The 25098-nt window shown below is 41.6% G+C and overlaps 1 protein-coding gene across 4 annotated transcripts in view; it reads right to left on the bottom strand.

The window, feature by feature from the left end:
* Window positions 1-559: 559 nt before the first annotated feature.
* The window catches only part of sfswap (splicing factor SWAP), a 47792-nt gene continuing 23253 nt past the window's right edge, over window positions 560-25098 (bottom strand). For all 4 annotated transcript variants that reach the window (XM_068574100.1, XM_068574101.1, XM_068574102.1 and 1 more), the window contains 6 exons: window positions 23490-23686; window positions 16796-17289; window positions 15268-15399; window positions 14694-14834; window positions 7440-7512; window positions 560-1211 (listed from right to left, as the gene is read on the bottom strand). In XM_068574100.1, the coding sequence (XP_068430201.1) occupies window positions 1146-1211; window positions 7440-7512; window positions 14694-14834; window positions 15268-15399; window positions 16796-17289; window positions 23490-23686 (1103 nt within the window). In that variant the 3' untranslated portion in view covers window positions 560-1145. The remainder of the gene's footprint in view (window positions 1212-7439; window positions 7513-14693; window positions 14835-15267; window positions 15400-16795; window positions 17290-23489; window positions 23687-25098) is intronic.

Here is a 25098-nt window from a genome sequence, read left to right as displayed (position 1 = left end):
AAGGCGCACCAACTGCTCTTCCTATTTTCAGAGTCGGTAGACCTCGATCTACTCGGTGTCCTTTCACCAAAGTGAAGACCGGTTGTGAATGAGAAGACCGCTTTAGTTTTATTGACACTTTAGGAAGAGGTCGTTGTCCAGATGCCGTGATGAGAATACTGGGGACGACTAAGGTCACGTCAGTTCATTCTGCAAACTATTTCTGACCCCGCTTTGACTGAACAAGTACAGCGAAATGGTTCGAGTGCCAGCTAAAGGACATCGGGAGTCAACAGTTATGTTTGTCTGGTTTATCAGCAACACCAGAGTCAGTACAGTCGATGGAGGTGAAGGTTTAGGGGCAGTACACACCATCTCTTCAATCTTATCAGTGTATCACAAATGAAGGGCGGTGACGAGGAGGACTGGAGGACGCAGATGCGTTTTGCTTTAAATAGTTTCAGACAGTTTAAAAACTTTTGTTCCCAAAATGCCAGAGTAAAAAAAAAAGAAAAAAGAGAACAGCCACGAGTAAATCATAATTGAAAGTTTATTAACAGTTTGGATTACAAAGTTGTTCTGCATTAAATTTCATTACAGTACAAACCAGGAACTGAAGTAAAAGGCCACGCACTAGAGCTGAGGGACAGAGGAGGAAATTAAAAGAGCTTCTAAAGCAGACGTGTGAGGTGCTGGAGAGCAAAGACAGCTGGGGGCGAAAATAAAAGGGAAAACAACAGCAGAGAGCAGTAGATGAGGGAGGAGAGAATTGAGCTCATCAGAACAACACGGCCCTTCATAGAAGGAGAGAGCACACACCTCCGGCAGCTTCACACAACACTGCAAAGAATAGCGGTGAGAAAAGTCAAGTTTTAAAACAGGATGCAAAATGAAAAATTGATTATTTCCACATTTGCACTGAAACTAAGCAGCCTACTGCTGACATGATCTTTGAGGTGCCCTTTAATCTCTCTCACAATACTGCAGAAGACGTCAAATAATCAAACTGAATCTGCCAACGATCCCAATCCAGATCAATGTAAAAATGGAGGACGAACAAAGGGAGGTGAAACAGATTCAGGCCAAACGAATCTCCAGGCAATCGGAGAATGCCGCTCACTGACTGGCCGACGGTGTCGCGGCCAAGTGGAGAGCCGCGTCCTGCTTCAGGAATTGGGAGGCTGGAAGGTCTTGGAGGTGGCCAGCATGGCTCGCACTTTGGCCATCAGATCCTGAAAAAGAGAGAGGGATGAGTTTAATGTACATCTCCACACATCAGATAACTGAGAATGTACTTAAAGTGTCCATCAATTGATCCCTCCGAGTCCAATAAAGGACCGCAAAGAAAATATCCAGCTGCGCTACAACGAGCAGCTGGATCTTATTCGGAATTATTGACGGGAACATCCACTGTCAGTGTTGCTATTGGTTTGAATCGCTCCGGGTAAGAGCTGCTAATGTAGCCACTGAATCAACTCCCCGCCCTGCAAGCGTTCAGATACTCATTGTTTTGTTTTACCACTGTGAGCCGCCCACTCAAGTTGAAGGTTAATATGTTGTGTTGGAATAAAAGTCGTTTCGGAGTGTGCTTCCCTCCCCCGAGCCATCAGGAATTCCTGAATACAGCTTAAAACATACTTTAAGTACCAAATAATACCCTGTAAGCAGTGGGAATTAGATGCATCCTTTCCTCCTCAAATCCTTATATCTACAGTTACATAAGCCTCTATTTCAATAGCTGACCTACTCAGTAGAACTTTAAAAAAAAGAAGAAGATTTTCTTAAATGAAAATTATAATTCCATTGTGGAGGGGAAAAAAAAAGCAGCATTAGCACAGCGGCCTGCCTGGCGCGCACCGATTACACCGCGTGACGGGACTCAAACAACGTCTCCTTTAATTAGAAATGAAATGTAACTTTTAGGTGGAGCTGAACGGCAGCAGGCTTCACGTTACGGCTTGTGGGGGGAAAAAAAAATAAAATAAACACATCCCCGTCAGCTGTGTGCTTCAGATCCGACCGGATGCGTAACCACTCGGGTGAGTAGAACTGGCTGTCTTCTCATGTTTGTACTTCGAAACAGAAAACACGTTTCATATTGTGACATTCACTAAAGCTGATGTTACAGATACAATACGACGCTGGCAAAAAAAAAAAAAAAAAGAAGAAGCAGAAAACAATCTCCCTCCAGCGTTTTGGAGCAAAAGGAGGAGGTATCGTATGGATCTGCATCGGGGGGTTCCCAAACACTGGGTCCTGGACCCACAGGTGGGTCGCAGGAGATTTTACTCGGGTCGCTAAATAGATTTCTTCGCTACACCTTTGAGCCACGTGAGAGAGCCTGAATGTTCGTGAAGTTGTGATAACTGTAGCCGACTGACTACATTAAATATAATATAAAAGGCATGCGTGACCAAAAAAAAAAGCCCGCTAACTCCACTTAAATATGTTTTGTTAAATTGATGAAAAGAAATGTGAAGAATAAGAGGAGCCTGAAATCATATATTTTGGCAAGTACGTCACAACTTCATGGATCACAATATTCAAATGTCAATTTTTGACACCCGTAGATTGTAGCAAGGATGAAAAACAAAATGCCAAATTCCATTCTTTCCCTTTTCAGGTGGAAATGTTCAGTGGGCTGTCCGGGGGCAAGCGCTCGCATTTCCGAGTGAGGACGTGTTAATCTGCATCCCGGGAGTGATTCACACACGCATGGACAAACACCCACCCTTGAGCTCTCCTGACAGACGAGACAAATTAACAGCTGTAATCACAGAGGGAAGCAGCCGTCATATCACATCACTCAAAGGGCTTTTTCCCCCTCGAAACCCCGGTGTATCCGAACACACGCACGCACAAAAGAAGTCCGGGGGGGGGGGGGGATGTGAGAAACAAACAAACGCTCCATATTATTGACAGCCAAGCGGGAAGTTGCTTTACGGATGATTCTCGTCTCTGTCCAATGAAAATGCAGCGAGGATTGTTTGACATGAATAGATTGTCACGTGTTGCGTTGCAGCTTTCGACGGCCGACTCTGGCTGGATTACACTGAATAAGGATGAAGCCCTTACACAGAAGAATTCCTATAAAAAATGCATCGAATGATGACCTAAATATTCATTATATCATCGAGCAGTTTATGAAACATAAATACGAGTTTCTATTTGAAAACTGTTGAATGATCAAATCGCTGACTGCTCAGACGGGCTGACAGACAACGTGTTCCACACTGGCCTGTGTTGAAACGCTCAATAGTAAAAAAAAAAAAAAAAAAAGAGAGAGAGAAGAACTATCTCGCAGAGAAGACAACAATTCACAGATGTTCTCATAATGGCAAAATAAAACTGCGAGTCCAAACTATAACTGTGTAGCTGAATATCTTGAGGGAGCGATGCAGCATCTTGAGTTCTCTCTTTATCTCGCACACCTTCACACACCCGCCTGGGATAAATTCTCCAGAACTTTCCCTCTTTCATCCTTTATCATGCTCGAAGACAACCTCCACGAGACCTGACCATCTCAAAGTTTGTACAAAAAATGAAACCGAGAATGAAAGAAAATCCCACACGCAATGTAACAGATCCCAAATTAATTCCACGAGAAATATACTACAGTTAAACTTTAGTTAAAAAAAAAACCAAAAAAAAACCTAAGGCAAGTCTCAAACAAAGCATCGAACAAGAGTAAACTAAAAACAAATGGAAAAGAAGACGGAGGAAGAAAAGACAAACAGGAGGAGAATGAGAGAGTGGTTGAGGCGAATAGCAACCAGGCGCCCTCGGGGAAGAGGAGACCATTAGGCAGATGAGGATGTGCTGAATTATTCAACATGTGTTTGTAAAACATCACAGATGGGGTATAAGTAGTTAGTGGTTGTGAATCTGTGCATGTTGCAACAGCGGCGAACAGCATGTTTTCATGAGCTCGCTTCTGTCGGAACCGTCGAGATGAAGGAAGGGCGACGAAGTTCTGTTTGATTATGTGAGCGAAGGGAATTCAATGTGTCGTTTCATGCATCCAGACTGGTGAATTATGGGGCGCTTTTTGTATCCGCGGCGCATCTGGGGGAGTAAACACCGGGCAGTCGCACGCAGACAAAGTGGCTCGTGGCCAGAGGAGAGAAAATGTTCCAAAATGTTGTGTTAGTTGCACCCGTGTTCACAGAACAGCCCGTGCTGCCTCTCCATTCACACTCTATTGACCTCCATTAACTCGAGTCCCAATGCTTCTTGGATTCTGGCCTTGACTTCAACCTCTCTACAGTCAGTGCGACGCTGGCTTTCTGGCAGGCTTAACTGTTCCTGCAGCACAGGTTTCATACGTCCAGTGCCACACAACCGAGTAACAGTCCACTTATGCTGTCAACACACACGCCCCCATCCTTTGACGCGCGTCGTTGCACACAGGTTGCACGAGGATCGGTGAGACGTCCAAATATTGCGTCACGTGCAAGTAGAAATGAAATGACTGACATTTCGGGAGTATTAATCAAAGATGGCGCTCCAACCTAAGATGTGTATCATTAGGTCAGATGGAGTTAAGGTCGTGAGACGGACGCCGACGTGCCTTTCATCTTGGAATTGATTTCAGGCTTTTGACAAATCGAGGCGACGCATTCGGAAATTTGTCTGGAGGAATGTTCCTCCGTCTTTCGACAGCAGTCCAAATGAAGCAAACGAACAGTGTGTCACGGTATTACACTTAAGTGCCGGTCGAGAGAGGCAGGCAAGACGAAAATAGAAGAGAAAAAAAAGAACTTAAATTGAAGCGAGGACAGTCGTGACTATTTGTCTTAATGAGAACTGATTGAAGTCAAAATTGTCTTGACAACACTTTGGATATTTCACAAAGAACGGTGACACGAGCGTCCGACGAGGAAAGAAAAATAACTCAAATATGTATTTGATTAAATTACTCTTGTGATGTGTGCACTCTCCTTTCCATGAATAGACAGCCGAATATTTTTCCCTCTACGGCGGTGGCGTGTACATTTGAAGCGGCACGACAAACAGTCATACGTTAAACATTGTTATTTGAAACAAGGTGGTAAAGAACCACTGAGGAGTGTGACGTTACATTTTTGAGTCATATTTCTGTGCCACTGTTCCTTTTATCGTGTTTATGTGCTCTAAACACCCCAACGAGGCGCACAAAGCTCCACGGATAAACAAAACACATCCCATTCAATGTATCGCATACCAACAGCTGGAGCGAGCGCAGTGCACCACGCATTGTCATTCCCACAATCGGTGCACAAACTGTGAGAAACTGGCCGCACGCAGAGCCCGGAGTGTGATTGCTGTAATTTTATGGATGAAAGTGCCTATGCTGTCTTTAACTCTCAACGGGTGGTCGCGGCTTCCGCGAGCCATCGACGACAGTCAATACCATATCACAGGGTTCTCAAATTCAAGGACGTTGCAAAGATTTTATGGGCACAATTCCCTCAAATTGGAGGATCCAATACGGCGTGGCGCGGGACACAAACTGAGGGTAATTACGGCTGACGCCCCCGTAGTGTGAACCCTAACTCTGCATGTGGTCAGTCTTTGTAAATGTCTTCAATGAGCCTCGAGTGCTGGAATTTACATTTGCCGGGCTTAGCTGAAGGTTTGCTCAGCGTTCATTTTGGAGCTTGTTTGTGCCCTCGAGGCAGATGGATTGTGAAACAATGTTGGACCTGTGGAACACACACACACACACACACACATGCAGACAGAAGATGTACTTCAATTCACTTTTTTAAACTTTCCAAAATGTTCAAGGCTTTGACTTTTAGCCCCCTCAAAGTCGCACGCTTCTCAGGATATCGAGGACACACAGGAACCATACCATCGCCACTTTTTATATTTGTAAACCGACAACGTGAACACAACACTGACACCGTTATCGTTTAAGTTGATACGATGGACATAACTTATTCACACATCCAGCAGTTCCACATGGATGCAGAAACATGAGCGTCCATGTGGAGTTGTGTTTCTGGACACCTGATGAATGACAAGTCCAATATTCTATTCGCTCCATTTTTGGTGCTTTCCAATCTGAGCGGCACATCCGGCTGTGTGGCTGCTTCACGCGCCGCTGAGCTCACCAGCTACTTGCTAACTGTGTCCGTCTCCACTTTGGTGCTGAGCAGGGAAACATCAACCCCAAACCGTAAAGTGCTGCGCAGAAACACGCCGCAAAGCTGCAGATTAAACTCATAATCCTCCGTGGGAGTATAAATGCGAGCGACCCTTGCCACATTGTCGTTTTATATAATTTATTATCTAAAAATATAGATTGGAGCCGCTCGACGGCAAAATTGGAAACAAACTAAACAAAAACTGCATCCTACAGCCAAGGAGACAATAAAAACGGGAGGAACATTGCATTGAACTTCACCTCCAGTACCTCAGCAGAAGTGGCAACCCACTCTTTTTTCTTTCTGGTACACGGAACATTAGTTCTGCCTCCGTCCTCCACAGAGAGGTAAGATCCCACTTCCAAAGAGACAGCTTTTTTTTTTTTTTTTGTCAGGGGCAAGTTTGCCAAGGTCTCTGTATTCACATTCAACTGGCATCCACTCTTCCTAAAGTCTTGGCTTTGCTCCCAGAAAGAGTGCAGGGGGTGGAGGTGCAATTCCAGACGAATTGCTACAGTTGTAGCATGCAAACGTTTGTCAAAATGTTCAAATGGGAGAGTATGGGTGATGTAAAAAAAAGGTAGACAAAATCCCGGAAACCCCTTTCAACCCTGGAAACTACTGCTTGAGAAGACTCCAGCTGATTGGACGGTGGGCTTCACAGAGTCTTCACACAACTCAAAGTCAAGGTTAAAGCTTTGAGCAGCTGCAGGTGCTCACTGAACAAAAAGTCTGCCGGTGAGGGCGGTGTGGTACGGTCCACTGCTCCGGGTGAAGCCGGAACAGCTACTGTGTGGAAAATTAACGATTCACTCAAACTCAAATGATGCGGGTGTGATGTTTTAGACCTCCTCATTTTGATATTGACTACAGGATATAAGTTAACACACACACACACACACTTCAGTGTCATTTTCTACTAGTGTGTGTATGTGTTGAGTAATTATTTTCTACTACACACCTCCTGTGTGGTAGAAAACGACGTCAGGCAAGAGATAAATGAATCTATTCTACAAGATGCAGGTGAGAAAATCTGTACCGTTAGACCAATTCTCAAAAATCCAAAATTAAACAAATTAAGCTTAAAAAAAAATACAATACATGCATGTGTTGTATAACCCATACAGGAGAAATAACAGAATATGTAGATGGTATAAAACATTTATTCATGTAACATTTCCCTTCAAAAAGGTCCGAGACAAAAAACAAGGCAGCACTTTATGCTTTTCCTCTGTGCATGCTGGAAAGACATAAAAGCACTATACTTGTATTTGGTCGGCTGTAAAGTTCAGCAGAGGACATATTTGGGGAGAAAACAAAGAACAATACCTGAGTTATTTTGGCCTGAACGGAGGATACAATGGATGAAGCCACTGCCTTGTCTTTCTCCAGAGAACCACCCCTGTAGAGAGAGAGAGAGGGAGAGAGAGAGAGAGACACACACACACACACACCAATCATGTTAACAGGAGAAAGGCTATACAAAATTCAGAATATCTTCTGAAATGTTCAAAGCTAGACCGACATCAAGAGCTGCAGAAGGGAGCAGAGAGAGAGAGAAACGGAGCGGTAAAAAGAGGAATGACATGTGATCTGTAAAAATAACTTTAAATAGCCATCCAGAGCCCAGACGACCACATCAACAATGTCAAACGCTGATAAGTTTCTAACCACGCAGACAAAAAAAGGACAAAGTGGCTCAGATTCAACTTCTTGGCTCTGTCCAAAGCTTTTCATATTTCTTTATCGGACTGCCCCCTAAGAGTGTCTGTGCAGGGCTCTGACGAAACCACTTTTGGAATAAGTTGTGTTCTTATCTCCTGCACGTTGTCTATGTATGAGACGCAGATCTAAAAACAGCGACTTTAGTCTCTCGCGGTGACACGGCAACGCTGCGTTTACCATTTCAGGGTAATGCGAGTTAGAGAGATCCTAAATTAACCGGATCAATTACAACTGAGGGCCGAGCTGCCGAGAAGATCAGCAGTTTTTACATATTTAGGGAATATTTCAGATACCAATTTACATTTTAATGAACACTCAAGAGTGCTTTTTTTTTATAAAAGGCAATGCAGAGTGTTTCTTTTAGGGATATCAAATAGCTTTCATGTGGGAAATATCAATTTTTCATATGTAAAATAAGAATTTCACAAGCACTGCCAGCAATAATACACAGAACCCTTAGAGACAGTCCAGTACGGAGGAGGAAAGACACATTAATAGTCCAGGACCCTTCACGTCCTTCACTTAATTAATTTGTAAATCTCTCTTTAGGAAGACGATACCCACGGCAATGATTAACCTCTTCTAATCCATCATCTGTCATCGTACGAAATAAAGGACTTTACCGTGGCTTTTTAAAAAAAATCACAACTCTTTAAGATAATTCATATTTTGTTCATACTTTAACACTTTAATCCCATCCTTTTGGCACACTTATAAATGATGTATTGTTTCTTATCTCGTGTTTTGCAACCCATGGCAACAGGGAAGTTTTTGAAGTGTACATCTGTGACGCCGAAGACGAATATCCATGCGAGTGGAAGATAAAGATGTGTGTTCTCCTATCGGTGTCTACATTTTCACAGTTCATTACGAGGTGTTCAGAATAGGAGAAGCCACGTGCATCAAGTTGATAAAACACAACGGGGGACAAGAAACGGCAGAACAGGCCGCTGCTTGAGGAATGGACTCCTCCAGAGTTAGCCCATTGGAAGAGCGGGACAATTCAGAACGTGTTTATCTGTGCGTGTAAGTCATTCTTGGGCATTACACCCGTTTAAATTCATAATGTGGGATCTGTATGTCTCGATCTCATCTCTCGTTCAAAAAAAAAAAAGAGAGAAGAAAACAAGCCATTCCCTTTCTGGAGTCACTCCAATAACTCAGAAAGGACCGAAAATATGTCAAATTCAAAAGAATAAAAAATAATTTAAAAATGAAATTAAGGTTTATAAAATACCGATGGGATGTGAGCAAACTCTCCCGTGGCTTTATGTTTGTAAAAGCAAAACATATTTCCATGGAGTGTCATTTTTCATGTTTTTTTGTGGATAAGAGCATATTTATTTAAAGTTCCACAAATCAAATATGTGCACAAACAACATCTGCTCAGTAGTCGCTAAACATAACTTCCAAATCTAACGGCTTGTATTTGGAAACTTCTGGGGAAGAATGGTGAGTATTCATCTGTACTATACATCTTTCATAACATCCCAAGAACTGCCATTGCAGCTTCTTTAACGTACATATTTCTCTCTCACAGAGAAATATGTAACACAGGGTTAACCTGGGATATTCCAGGACTATTATATTGCTTTGGATTTGGCCTCCAAGCGTTTCTGTTTTTGTGGTCACTCAGTGTGTGGAAGTGATTTACAAAAGCTAATGCGTGATCTGGAAAGATGAGGCTATAGTAAGAGCTTTTAATACGGTGATAAAGATTTGGATTTAGAAAGATTGACTTCATAAGGGCCCGACAGATGACCTCAATAAAGAGGTCAACAATTTGATTTTACAGCGCTTTCAAAATAGGCCTTTCCTTTGCATAAAAGATCCAATCTGTTCAGCCTTTTATGGCTGGTCTAAAATACATAAATCCCCAATAGTGGCTAGTATTGGCGTTTAATGGAACCTCTGTCCCAATGTGATGCTCATTTGTTCAGAAAATATGGTCTTATGTTTTTTTTCGGTGTGGCACAACAGCAAGAAAAATGCTGTTTTTTTTTATGTTGACTTTGTACACTCGTATCCTCAACAACACCTTTCACCTTATCTTTACAAACACACACACACAGACTCAATATTTTTCCGAAGGATTTCACGCTGACCTTGACTGAGATTATGTCCATGAACTTCTTCTAGATATTCAAGGAAATATCCGACACGCAGCGGCGGGGAGTTCCTTTGCCCCCTCGTGCCCTCGCTTTGTAACGGCTTTATGGGAAGAAAACATCATTTTGAACCCTGCAAATCCATTCATCTCGAAAATGACTTCAAGAGATATATTCATGATGTTCTGATAAGCTGGAGAGGCAGCACTTAAGAGTTGCATAATTTTCTGTCACAACTGATTATTTGTGTTTCACTGTGGATTACAGCGTGGAAGGTATTAACTTTTTAAACTTCACGATTTACATTTATAATAATACTTTAAACCACCATCTTTTGAAACCCCGAGCAGCGCAAGTGTGCTTCACAGAGTGGACAGTAATCTCCCAAGAAACCTTATTCAAAATATAACAATAGTACAATTTTTCCGGCTACGCTCAAACTGTAGTGAGGCTGATGATGCTCGAAGGCAGGGGTCAGCAACCTTTCCTCTCCAGAGGGCCATTTTGCCCTTTTTTCCACCGAAAAAAAAAAGTCTGGAGCCACAAAAGCTATTTGATATCACAGCTTCTGAAGTTTTATATATTGTCATATTATATATATACAAAAAAACTATAGGTTGTTGTATTCATGATAATTATAATAATTATAGAAGAAGAATAAAGACAATTTTTGTTTGATTGAACTGAATGAATTCATGTTCTCTCGGTTCAAGTATAAAAAAAAGGGCCGCATTTTAAGAATAAATTACATAACAGGAAGCTGAAATACAAATCTTAAAATAAAGTACTTCATTTTCGAAAAATTCATTTAAATGAATTGTCTTTGCCCTGCAGCTTTAAATTGAGTTAATTTCGATTTTAAGGGATGCCGCCAGAAAAAAAGTCACGATATTATATTAATCTCATCTTCTAATAAAGACACAATTGTGTGCAGGGACTTCATCTGTGGTTATTAAACCACTTCCAGCATTACTCCCCTCTCCGTTTACAGCATTGTTGGGCAGTGAATTCATGCGTTAGTATTCTGATCATTTTGGGTATTCTGATCGTTTGTATTTTGTGCTTTCATTTGGGATGCGAGAGCGGGTAAGTTTGCTCAAAAGAGTTGTGCTTTGTCTCGCAGTGGAGCGTCACATTGTCTCGTGCAATAACCATCACGGTCTCTGCACATATGAGACATACTGGTTTTGAACTGCCCGTGGGAAGAATTAACATTTCAGAGTCTGTTCATTCTTGGTTAAAAGCTCTGCTCTCGCTGTTCACGTTTCTCTTTTTGGAGGACGCTATGAAATAACTTCTCTGACTCACGTATTGTTCTCTGACTACTTGTTTCCGGCCCCGTCCTCCATAGGTACATCCCAAGTCTCTTAATAGCCCTTTCCTCTTTTCAACCGGAAGTTGCTCTGCGCCACCGTATTGACGGCCGTCCCAACGCTCTTATTTCAACACTGAGCAGCGAGAATGAAAGTCTGAGAGATGAAACACTTTCTACATAATGTATTGTTAATTCCATTCAGTGATGAGAATCATTCATGAGCGCCGGGTATGATGACTTCTGTCCAGTGCTCAAGAGAAAAGTCATGTTCTGGGTTATTTAATAATGATGTCACAATCAAAATTGAACTAATAAATAAGACAAATGCATTCTGCCAGTCGAACTTGGTCCTGTTGTTCTTAGCAGGTAACATAAGACTTTCTTTATTAGTTTAAGTGTGTCATTTCTCCTCGGAAAAGACGCAAGTGAGGGAAACAGGGATGCAAATAAGAGACTGGCGATGTATCCTAAATCTCACAAGAGTTGGGAAGTTTATCAGAATCCACACATGTGATCGGCCGAGTGGCACCACGTGATGTAATTTACAACGCATGTAATTGATCGGTGTGTTTCCTGGACCTCTGACCGAAAGCTGTAAAAGATAGAGAAGCTGCGCCGCGCTGTCAAAATGTAATAACTCTCAACGATCTATGGTTTGAGGACCAAGTCCGGCCACAACAGCGTCTGGGTCTGGACTGCCTATTAGTGACCCCTGCCTTATCTCATTACACAGCTTTTCAGAGAGCAATGAGAACAAATAGACATTTTAGATATAGATTGAACAAAAAATCCCCACATATTTTACAATATGGTGTCTGTGCAAATAAACCAAACAATACTTAATCATTGGCACTTCTGAACAGAGCTATCCGTCTGAGGGATATAGTTTCCAAATCTCTCACTTTATTCAGACGAGCATATTACTTAAAAAAATATATCAATAAAAAAGCCTCTTTTAAAACCTTCCTTGTCCACTTGGATATCATTTGGCCCTGCCAGCTTTTACGGGTCTCCTCCAACTCCGCTGATGCAGAAGGGGCTTATGCACTCACACACGGGGAAGAAACTCAAAGTCCAGTCGTTTATAAGCTGCAGCAGCAGCACTCAACGTTATCTATACACTTAAATGTCCTCGCAGGCCGGATGTATGTCGACCAAACCAAACAAAGCTCTAAAACTGACGGTAGAAGAACATAAGACTGCTAATCGCACGAAGAATCTTGAGCATGCAAAGTGAACACAAAAACCACGGATTCAACTTAACATTCTGAGGGAAGTGAAAATATTTCCTTAACCCCAACAGGAGGCGGGGACCGAAAAGATAAACTGTTATGCAGAGAAAGTGACCGCATTCAGACACGGAACGCAATTGTACCTCACGGATTAAACGAGGAAATTAAAGTATCTCGTTTCTATGGATGGTCTCAGACTCCACCGCCTAATACATGGCATATTTGATTTTAAAAGATATGCATTTTCAATGTGACATCTGACACTGATGCTTTGGAGACGCTAACTGCGAGATTCAACATTCACAGTGATATGACCCGATGCGACGTGAAGGGCAGCATTTCTGTGTCCGTTAACAAGCCAACTTTCTTCTGCTCTGTGCTAGATTGATGTTAAACAACTGCTTCATCCCACTAATCATCACCTCTGTTCGCTGAGCATTTAGCACTGTACAACCCCCCCCCGCCCCTGCACACAGCTCCATTCTTGAAAGTATGCTGCTGGATTAGGTAAAATCATCTCCTGTAGTACAGTGGCTGTACATTTTGTTTGAGAACAAAGAGGGAGGAAAAGTTGGAGAGTGAATTAGCCTCATGTTAATTTTGCAAGCCTACATATTTCCCCTCTAATATTCCTAAGTTATTGTACGCCGCTTTAACTGTCTCTTTGTTGGAAATATTAATACGAGCAAACCAATAACCCCAAGACCTCAGAGGGGATTGTGTCCGCTGCCGTGAATACATTTGTGTCTTATGACCTTGAAGCTGAAAGATGTTGGCTCTCAGCCATCATCTCACTGGCTCGTTAAGATTTAATGCTTCGGTTATGCTGGATATAGAATTCCTTTGACAAACGTTGTTTTACCCACTATATTTTCATATTCTCAAACTGAGTATACTTCAGACTGGCAATATGTCACCCAGCATGGGCTCTAATCACCACGCCATTTTTAAGAGGGGGAAACCATTCCACGTCTTTCGTAGACAGCAACACTGTTTAGAGGAAGATGAAACACGTTTAAAGTTCTATTTTAAATGGACTCATGTGAATTTATCACTGACCTTTTATAACTGAACAGATGCTGGGTTTTCTATCCCCCCAAAAGGGGCGTGGCGTTTTGTGAAACGCGGTCTAATGATGGCCCATAATTATGGATGAAAATTACACATATTGATCATTCTGAAGTAAAATGATGAACGTTTCGTTCTGCCAAACAGCGATACAGTGTACATTAGTGGAGGCAGATTTACCACTCAAACCACTTTTTCACTGCCCCTAACCCAGCTAATCAATCTAATGTTGTAAAGCTCCTGCCGCTCTGGCTGACACATTTTTTTTACAGGTCACTTCTTTTAAAACAAGAACATTTTAAAATGGTCGTAACTATAATGGCTGCGTACTTAATGTCATGCTAAAAAGCTGAGGCTGAATATAACATAAGCGTTTGCCTGTTTAGTTTATGCCAGGACAAGCAAGACAGAGGTTACATTTAGGCTTTATTGTACATATTTTCAAACATTATGTTTCACTTGAATGGTTTTAAGATGAGGACTAATGTGTTTGATGAACATAATGCTATGTTGGGTAACAGGTTTGGCCGCAGTTGCTAGAGCGTACAAATCCCCAATGTCTTTTTCCCTCTGCAAGCCCACAAAATTGTCCTTGGAAGTTTACTACTTTAGGTAGTATTCTGCGTGGTTGCTTCCAGCATACATTAGAGGAAATAAACACCGTTTAATCCATTACTTACACTTTTGCTGTTTTTTTTAAAAAGGCCTAATGAAAATACACCACCTTCAAAACATATTGTATCGCTCTTTCTATAGCCCCAAGGACACCACTTCAACATGTGGAGAAAAAAAAAATCATTGTTCATAATTGTTCATTTCAAAACAATAACAGTAAAAACGTGTTTTTAAGAAAGAGTTAGTGTTCGTCATCATGCTCAGTTTGGTCTTTGACAGGAAGTATCAATCAGCACAGTTTCCTTCAACAACCAACAGCTGTGTTGTGCTGTTTCATGAGACGGAAGATCCAAAGACTTGATCTATTGATCTAATTAAGACGCATTTAAAAGCAAAAGTAAAACAAATTGTATCAATCTCCTTGGCTCTACTTCCTGCCTACAAGCTTTTGTTTCTCTAGTGAAACAACATTCAGTTACACCTGGGAAAGCAGTGGATTGGCAGCCGTGTAAAGGGTTACCTGGAGTGGGTCAAGCTGGAGGCGGGGCTAGCTGATGGGGACAAAACTCTGCCGGGTGAAGAATATGGGGAGAGAGAGGAACCCACAATTTGCATCTGTCCTGAGGATGACAAGAAGCCTCGTCTTTTTTCAGGAGGGGACCTTGGAGACAAATGTGAGAAGGAACTGAAACATTGCAGATTCAAGCAGTGACACCATCCAGCACACAATCTATCAAGGGCATGGGACACTGTCTGAACATAGTGCTTGTGTATTCAGAAAGGCCCTGCCTCATATTCATGCAAGTACAAGCTGCCCATCGGAGTTCCCGTCAGTGGTCATTTGGGGATTAAGTATCTGCCTTGTAGGTATGTTGGCTAAATATACTTCTATACAGACACAATTTAAAACCAATACTCAATGTATAGTAGACACACACACTATCAACACTGTATTGTGTGACTGTTAGAGCATCTTTCTGCCTTAACGGGTGCGATGATCAATGCTTTCAGTGATAAAGTCAACACAGTTCTACGTCAGAGACCCATGATTGTTTCTCTCCATGCAGACTCATGACATCTGCTGTTAGGTTTACCTGGATTTCGAATGCCCCCTGGGCAGGCCGGCGCTGCTGCTGGGATGATGGTGCTCCCGCTCTCTCTCGTCACGTCTCCGCTCGGACGAGACGCCCCTCCTGTCTCTTCTCCCCGGGGAGTGCGAGCGGGATCTGGCCAGACAGGCGGACAAAGAGGACAAGGCATTCACTTACACAACACAGAGCCTTTAGCAGGTGAGCTGATGCATTTGAAATGAAGAACATGAATAGAAAAGGGTGAAAAGAAGGCGATAAGACAATGACAGAGGTAATATGCAAGAGGAAGAAATAATGCAAGCTATCCGGATGTTTTTTTTCAAGGAACTTGAAACTAGGAATAGCCAGAGGATGGTTTGCAGTGATTCCATTAGACTCGGCTGAGGTGGATGTCACATAATTCACATGAACGCAATACAGTCTCAATGCAGTGCAACTGGGCCACAGGACAAAAACACATATGATAATTATGTATTTTACTTTAATATACAGCATGGACTTTAAATATGTAAATACAGTTTTTCTAATCTAGTCCAAAAAGAAAACTTTTCACTTTTCACTCTCAGAATTCACTTTTCAGAGTTCTTTGCAATTGATTAACTTTCTCCACTTGCTTGTATGTAGAGACGAGACAAGGAAATTATACCTCTTTTTCTTAAAAACAAAGCCAAAAAAGAAAGAACAGCAGGGTTTAAATTAGCTTGTGGAGACACAAAGTCAGCTGGTCAATATTGGCCTATTTGACATATAAATGTCAAACCAAGCAGCCCAATCTCTACCTTTGATCACTTGACATCAACCTTTTAGTTAATTCTTAATTCACAAGTTCTTTCTCACGCGTTCTGTTAATTCTCCCTTTTCCTTCATTATGCCTCTTTTAACTCCTACATTTGTTTCATAAATTCATTCCACATTCATCACTTTCTTCCCAGAAACGAGAACAGAGACCAAAAAATGCATTATTTTCTATTCATGTTTTTGTTCATATGGATGCAGTGTGCTATGCGCTGAAGGTTTAGCTGAAGTGAAATATAAAACAGAGTGTTCAATCACTTAGTTCTCAGTCTGTCACATTAAATGTCTTATACAGCAGTTGCACCAATCACAGTGCTGCTTCTACGTATCTTTCTATTCAAAGATAACTCTGTTTCTTGACTCATCCCCTGTAATTTGCATAAACTGAGAGGTTCAAATCTTTACTGTACAACAAATGTAAATTATTTATGCAGCAAAGCAGCAGAAAAGAAACCAATAAACCAATATAAGTGCTTCCACCGAGGGGCTCTGACTGTAGCGACCAGCAGCAGAGGAAAATAAAGAGCTGGACTGCTACACTGAGCACACAGTCTTTTCTCCTAAAAGACTCATTTATCTTGCTGAATCGGGAAAGTGACATAGTCATACAGTGAAAGAATATGGATGTGTAATCCAAGCACAACACTTTGAATAAAGCTCAAATGTAATGGTTTTATACTGAGAGATTCCCAGGCCTGACACTGGCAGTTTTGAGCACACGGCCAGGGGGTCTTACCGGGTCCTGCGGGATCTCCTGTAGGCACTGGGAAGGGCGTGTTTGCTCTTCGTCTTTGACTTTGACCTCGATCTCGACCTCCTCTTGTGTTTTTTCTTCTTTTTGTCTTTGTCCCTCCCTTTGTGCCTGTCTCTGTCTCTATCCCTATCTCTCTCTTTCTCTTTCTCTCTCTCTCTTTCTCTGTCCCGCTCTCGATCCCTCTCTCTCTCGCGCTCTCTTTCTCTCTCTCGATCTCGCTCTCTCTCCCTGTCTCTCTCTCTCTCCCGCTCTCTGTCTCGATCTCTGTCCCGGTCCTTGTCTCGGTCTCTATCTCGGTCTCTGTCTCGTGCTGCTCCTCTGGAGGTAGTGTGGGAGGAGGAGGAGGAGGAGGATGGAGGGTCCCTGCTGCGATGCGCTCCTTTGTTCCCCACGGCCGGCCTTTGATCCTGAGGATACGCAGATGGTGCAGACGACACTTGGGGAGGGTCAGACAGGACAGAGAGGGCTTCTTGCAACTAGAACCAAAAAGAAATAAAAGGAGAGAGAGCAAATACGTCAGTGAAGGGATCGTTGCAACCGACACAATAGGACACTGGACCTTTTCTTTTTAATTGCTAATGTATTGATTATAATAAACAGTCAGGCTCCCTCTTTATCAATTGGGAAATTGTATTAATTCCCAAATGCTTCATCTCTCTATTGAGCAGGATTGATGTAGCAACAACAAAAGAAGGTGGTGGTATAATATAATAAGGAGATACAAAAAGAGTCATAGTTCCTTACTCTGTTGAGAAATGATTGATTCTATTCTTCTTACATAAAACAAATCCTTACTCAGCTGATTAAAATGTGTGAGTTACACAACCCAGTGCAGCCCTTTGGCTACACGCTGAGTTACAACTGTCAGCTGCAAAGTGCCTCTAATTACTCCAATGTGGGTCTGCCTGCTCGTATGAGATTGACCTGCTGCTGGATTCCCATTGAAAAGACGGCTTCAGACCATCAGTGGATTAAACACGACACTAAACCCTTCAAGGTCAGATTTTATCTTCCAGGGTTGGGTCTTAGATTGCTCCTGGGGTTACCCATGTTACATATGTATGAGTTCGTGGTACCAAAGGGGCAATTAGATCAAGAAAAAGATCAAATGGCATATTTTATATGTTACCGTTCACATAAATGGAGTGACTGGAATGATGAATATGGAAGACAGCAAGGAAATTAATCTGGCATGTGACTTCAATCTCTCCAATTCAATCAGCCCGCTTTTTAACCTTCTGCTAAAATTGGTAAGAAATGGGTGGAGCATAACAACAGAGGCAGGGAGGCACAAAAGGAAGTAAAGAGGGAATGATGCTGATGAAAGAAGATGAAACTAGGAAGCAAATGTGGTGAAGAAGTACAGGCTGGAAAGAGAGTGCTCACAACAAAAGACAATCAATACGTATCTATAAACAGGCAGGGAAGAGGAAGAATATTTATTACACCTTTCTATTTGCACACTATCTGGTGTCTGGGCTAAGGGAGAGATAATGAAATGATAGGAAGCCAGGTTTGGTTTAAAATTAGGACTGACATATTGGGAAGCTTATCCCAACACCAGAATGAGAAAATGTCTGCCCTCTCACGCCTGCTCCGGCAAGATACGAAACTTCGGACAGTAAAAGGGAGTAACGACGTAAAGTTTCAGTCCATGGAGAGGAAAGGAGATGGGAAGCTGAGGAAAGGAGACGAGAAGAGGAACACAGGAGGGGCATTCTATCAATATATAATAATAATTACTCAATACAATAATACTAACAATAATATATACATTAATATTATATAATAAAGAAATAACTACTCATAACTCAAGCTACAATTTAATACCAGAGTCACTTTTACGTAAAAGTCAGGTTGGCAATGTGATGAGGTCGGACTCGGCTACATTACGTACTACTTTCCTCACAGCAAAGCTCTGAATTAAATGCCATAAGATGAATAAAGAAACTACAGCAGCACAAGCTAAAACAATTCACAGAGAGAGTTGAACATATATATATATATTTTGCTTGATTAAAAGCCCAGTAAAAAAAAATACATCACTTAATTATTATCTCCCAGGCTCAAAGAAAATAAAAATCCATTTAATTAAATGTGCAACACTGTGAAAGCTTCCCTTTTTTACATTGTTAAGGAGAATCTTCTCATGTTAAATTAGTCTCAGCACACAAAAACAGCCCGTAGTCCCAATAATTATCAGACCAGACTGCCTCTGTATTTTCATTTTACAAACGGCACATAATCAAATACGAAGAAACAACTTCTTTTTACCGTTTTTTTTATTCTATGCTTATTATCTGACATGACTCGTATTGAACAATGCAATGTGTATTGTCTGACATGAAGACATAGATAAGAGGCTCGGTGACAAAATTCTAATTAATTAGATCTAATTAATAAGGAAATTGATGGGAAAATGTTTGAGGAAATTCAGTGTGAGGAGCAGGCAAGCCTCCCTCATGTTCACAATGGTCATTAATCAAAGGCTTCGACTGCAAAATACGCTTTAAACTCCATCACTGATGGCAGCCCGCGACAGAACCGAGAACGCTCGTATTCCTTCATATCATTATTTTCCAATTCATCTGCGTTCTAAGCGGTGCCACTGCTCCCCTACTGGGCATCGGGGCTCTTTCCAGAACTGTACCGTCGTGCCTGAATGAAGAGAAACATTTATGTTGTCATCTTTGCCTGACTGACAAAACAAATCCACAATTGTGTGCAAACACCAGCAATGTCCATGGCTGAAAAGAGCGCTTTGTGGAGTTATGATGGACATCTCAAAGAAAGAATTCTCCAGAGCATATCTACTGGAGCTGCTCCCGATTTTAGATGATTTTAAAGTCTGACCTACTAATTTCAATTTTGGATTTTCTTTCCTTCTATAACTAACTAAAATGTGATGCATGCACACATATTTTTGAAACGTTTCTTAATTAAATTGAATTGTTTGTTCACAAAAGAAAACAGAAACCCACGGTCCCAACATACTGCACTGTATCACACCAACCGGTTTTCTGGCTTTCAAAATACAGCAGCATCAACTTGCAAAATGCTGCTGTCATAATATTCACCACAACTAGAAGTTATGTCTAATGACCTTAAAGTCATTGTGATCTCCCTTAACATTAGTTCTTCAAAGTGCTTCTTCAGATTATCACATCATTACACATCCTTGCGCCCTTGTGCCAGCTGACAGAATCAAGCCGTAAAAATAGAAAATAAAACCCACTGTACTCAAAGTAATTGCTTCAACCTTGTAATGTCATCGCCTATGTTACTTTTCATTTTACCGTCCCAGCACATAATGCACTCTAATCGCTTCTGAACATGTCTAATGCTTACCAATGACCACTGTTGATTAAATAGAACCCGGAACCTCACCACCCCGCTCCTCCAAAAAACAGAAAAAAATTAATGATTGTTAAAAAAAATTTAAAAATAAATAATTAAAAATAAAGTTTTATTTTAAAGAAGAAGAGAAAAAAAATTGGGAAAATGTTTTATTTTGAAAAAGGACCGGATGCATCCATCTCTGCGTTTAAGCGTCTTGACATAGGCTACGTTACCCCAAAAACAAAAAAGTCTGCTTCAACTCTTCCGGTATTCTGGTCTAAAATCAATACAGAATATCCTGAGATTGCCAAAAAAAGCACGAAACCTCTGCTTCCATATCCAACATCCTGTCTTTGTGAAGCAGGATTTAAGATAAGCAGAAGACAGGACATAAAGGTTTAAGTTAAGCAGTAGACTGGACATAAAAGTCTAAGTTACGGAGTACACCAGATATAAAGTACACACATCCAGTGACTCCCAGCACCCTGACCCGGCTCCCACTGATTCAGCGTAATAGTGAGTTGTAAATTTATGCACTTTATATTTGCTTCATGCCGGTCGTATCATTTTATTAGGTCATATTTATTGCCCACACCGTGAAGGCCGGTCCGTGAAAATATTGACTGACACGAAACCGGTCCGTGGCGCAAAAAAGGTTGGGGACCGCTGCGTTAACACATCCAGCACTAGACTGACCACCAACCAACACAAGCTCACAATCACCAGCTGCCCATGCATCCATCTCTAACACGTATTCATTAGTATGCCAAAGTCCTGGATGTTGGGAGTTCCTTCTGGACACACACGCTCTGATGGACACTGCAGCAGTCACAGAACATCTGGAAAAGAGTGACAGAGCTGGCGCAACATCGACAGGAGCGCGCCAACCGCCACCTGGCCCAACCGGCTATAGGCCAGTTCACCACGCTTCACTTGGGTTCACACGAGGAGCTGAAATGAAGCATCCATCAAATGGACTCGCAATCTACACGTCAAATGACCACCACCGAGACATATTAACACTAAAGTATATGACAAAGGGCTTTTACAATCTGATAATATGAAACTATATTGCAATACCAAAAAGAATTTGGGTTGACCTCTTCTTTAATCACTTCAATTGTCACCTCACTAGTCACTGCCAAATCTACATTTACATTCCTCTACATTCTGTATTGATACATGTTAGTTTAACAGATCACCCAAGTGCCCACTTCACAAGTGTGTTGTGTAGATAAATACCATACAACAGTAAGGCATTAAGAAAGCATACACAAACACTCCGATTCCTATGGGATAAAGTCATGAAAACTATAAACTCATAGCTCCAACAAAGATGACAAAACAAGCTCACTTGTTCGGTCTTTTATTTAAAACAGGACATAATGAGCCGAGAAGGAAAATAAACTAGGCTTGTTTTGGAGTGCCAGCAGCTGCGCAGTGATTAACTTATCCAGCATACAAATCCCACCTTTTTGATTGATTGTAATTGCTGTCACAGTCCAGGCTTAAAGCTGCTCATTCATTGGAAGCAGTCTAAGCTGAGCCTTAGCACAGATTTAGCTCAATAACAATACGTCACGTACTTCATCTCCTGTGATTGTGACCTTTAAATGAACGCCGTTGATGAACATGAACATAGTCCCTCAAGAACCAGACCTTCATCTCCTCCTAATCAATTATTGCATGAACTGAAAACGTCCATCAATACAGCCATACACAGCTCCTAACCGCCTACAACTTCATTTGCACATCATCAATAACGAACCATCATAGAAAAGAAAACACAATATGCCATCTGGTATCAACAGGCATACAGATTGAGGCTCTTTTGGTATGGGGTACTAAGCCAGCTTTACTACATGTATTTTTATGTTTACTGAACCTCTTCTATGAACAAAGACTTGACTTCAGTTAAAAAAAAAGAGAGGATAAAAAGAAAAAGCAGAGCCAGCTAAAATGTGCCGCTGACCTGAGGGTGCATACGTCTAGCCAGGGCTGTGGACACTAACAATTTGATGAGGCAGGCTCCATTGTGCTGACAAATTTGTGCTTCTTTATCCAGTGCCATTGGGCCAATAGTGGGTTTCATGTTTGTACTTTGAGTTATCAAACACCATTTATTATTTTTTTTTAAAAAAGCCTAATCTTTGCGGAAAAAAAACTGTTGTGTTTATAATCAAGGATTTTCGAACATTGTAGTTAATAAAAAATCTCAAAATTTGTATGTTAATAAACAGCTCACAGTAGCAGGTATTGTACAAATGTGCAGGGAGGTTATGTCAAGGTCTGCAAAGTTTGTATGCATGTCAGTTCAAAATGTTTGTTATTCGACTGCTATGCTTATAACAATCAAATGCTTCTGAATATTAAGGAAAAAAGTGGGCAAAAACAGGTGAGAGATGGTCCTCGTCTGTTCTGATCACAGCCAGATACTACTGTAGTTCTATGAGGGAGGAGAAAATGATTGCAAAGACAGAGATGAGGAGATGAGTGATTACTGCCAACCTTGACAAATAAAACTGAATCATCAATGCTGGCTGAAGCGGCAGTTTGAATATGAATGCAAACATGCAACGAATAATGGACACTGAATTTTCCCTTGACATTATAGACGACTTCTATTTTTATTCTGCCGGCACAAGTGACTCACCGCACCCCAACTTCAGTTGGACAAGTGTGACGAATGTGTGTCTCCCTGTACATGACCTTTGGGATTTTAGAGACCCAAAATGGTTCAACGCTGACATAAAGTCTCAAACTGCAATCAAACATAATGAATGTTGCAGCTTTTCGGATTGGCCAGGTGTGAAACAACTCTTTAAAATACAGAGAAGTGTATATATATATATATATATATATATATATATATATATATATATATATATATATATATATGTCACTCGTTGAATCAGGGGCCAAGACATTTGTACAGTGTGAAGTCACGCCCTCCTTGGCCCGTGATTCATCACGTTAACTTGAGTCATCCATGTTATCGACGCCTGAATATTGCATCTCGCGAACAGATGGCTGAATTTGAAATTATTGCAGGCATTCGGTCTGAGAGATTAATAGGGACTTGCAGTGATGGGAACGTGATTACATGAATATATTCTTTACAGCACAACTTTCTTTACGCTGTTGTCGCTCTGAAAGTTATGAAATATGATACACTGAACATGTGTCTTGAAAGGACACTTAGGACTTTTGGGATCAACCACTCAGGATTGTGTCATGATTTGAGTGAAAATGATATGGTCACGCTTTTAGTTTAAAAATGGTTGGCGCATAAACACGTGTCAAAACGCTGGCCAAAGTGTATAAACAATTCACCCACCTCAAGCTGTGCAGCTGAGTCCAGCGCAGCTCTCTTGGCCTCAGGCTCTCCAGCAAAGGGGCCGCGGAGGGTTTGTAGAAAGAGCGCTGCCTTCCTCTTTCTCTCCGCCTGGAGCTGTTTCTCCTTGGACTCCTTAGACGCCTGGGCCAGCTTCTCCCGGGCGGCAGCGGCCAGACGGTCCTCCAGTTTCTGCTTGGCTATGAGAGGGTAAAAACAGGTGAGAGATGGTCCTCGTCTGTTTTGATCACAGCCAGATACTACTATAGTTCTATGAGGGAGGAGAAAATGATTGCAAAGACAGAGATGAGGAGGTGAAGAGTGATTACGCTCTGCTCCTTCTGACCCCACGTAAATGGTCTTTGGAAGGCAAAAAACTTAGAAAGACAGAAGAGGGTGAAAAGACAGAGAGCGAGTAACACACGCATGTACCGAGTGTAGGAAACCAGAAAATATAGAGACAGGCGTGAAAGACAATAAAGAAATGATGTTCAAAGTAATTCTCAACAAGATTATGTCACTGTCAATCCGCAGCAGATGGAAACTTCCTTAAGAGAAAAATGCAAGTGTTCCTGCTTTCAATTATAAGGCCTCACTCCCTATGTGGTGGGTATTTTTCGTGCAACACAAGGATTATACAGAAAAAGCAAAGTAGGAGGGAATTTGTGGGTGGGGAAGAGGAGACAGACATCTGAGTGAAATTGGGGGAGGAAAATATGCATGGTTTTGAGAGATGAGGAAAAGAGATAAAGTGACAGAGACGGGTGGGGGATAGATAAGTAAAGAGAGCGCAAGAATGAGATGAGTCACAGTGAGAAAACAGATGAGTGCGACAGAAAAAACAAGACAAGATGGTAACGTATGAAGCAAATCCTAGCGGAAAACAAGTTGTTGAAGTTATGCAATCACCGGGTCTTCTGCTATCTCTTCAGGGTTAAACAGACTAGCTGCTGAGGCCAATCATATTTGAGTATAGTGTAAACAACAGCCGAGTGGAGCAGAATCCCACCGCAGCCCAGACGGTGACACAACATACCGCGCTAGCCAGGCTAAGTCTGGCTGCTGTATTTATTCACTCAATTTATTGTGGAGGGAAAATATTCAGTGATCAACAGAGAAATGAATTAATTCACAACAATTTTGAGATCGGATTGATCATTTAAGATAATCATCAAGCAAAATGCCGAACTTTGTCTGGTTCCAGCGTCTCATTCGGTGTAATTTGCAGATTTTTTGCATTATTGTGTATTAATGACAAAACATTTACGAATAAGCAACGGTTCAGTATCTATAATTACAGCGTATCAACTTCCCTGAACATATTCTCCCATTTAGTTAAGAGATACTGGTATTTTCACCAGTATGAAATATACACTGGAACATGTGTGCAGCAACTTGAATGATTCATGTACTTATCACTGGAAACCGCATTTATAGTGTGGCTGCTTTCCAGACCATCACTACAGATTAGCGTTCTGCTGTCTGCCACGGATTCTCCTGCTATCTGATCAAGTTAGGCCCGCTGAGTGACAGCCACTTTGCCACACAGCAGAGCCAATTCAGTCAGCTATTTATTAGGCTTTGCCAGCCTCTTTCTCTGGCTGTCTGTCAG

This window comes from Clinocottus analis, unplaced genomic scaffold, assembly GCF_023055335.1.
Source record: "Clinocottus analis isolate CAN_PGR_092001 unplaced genomic scaffold, fCliAna1.0.p SCAF_13, whole genome shotgun sequence".
Taxonomy (NCBI): Eukaryota; Metazoa; Chordata; class Actinopteri; order Perciformes; family Cottidae; genus Clinocottus; species Clinocottus analis.
This window is presented reverse-complemented; position numbering and strand designations above follow the sequence as displayed.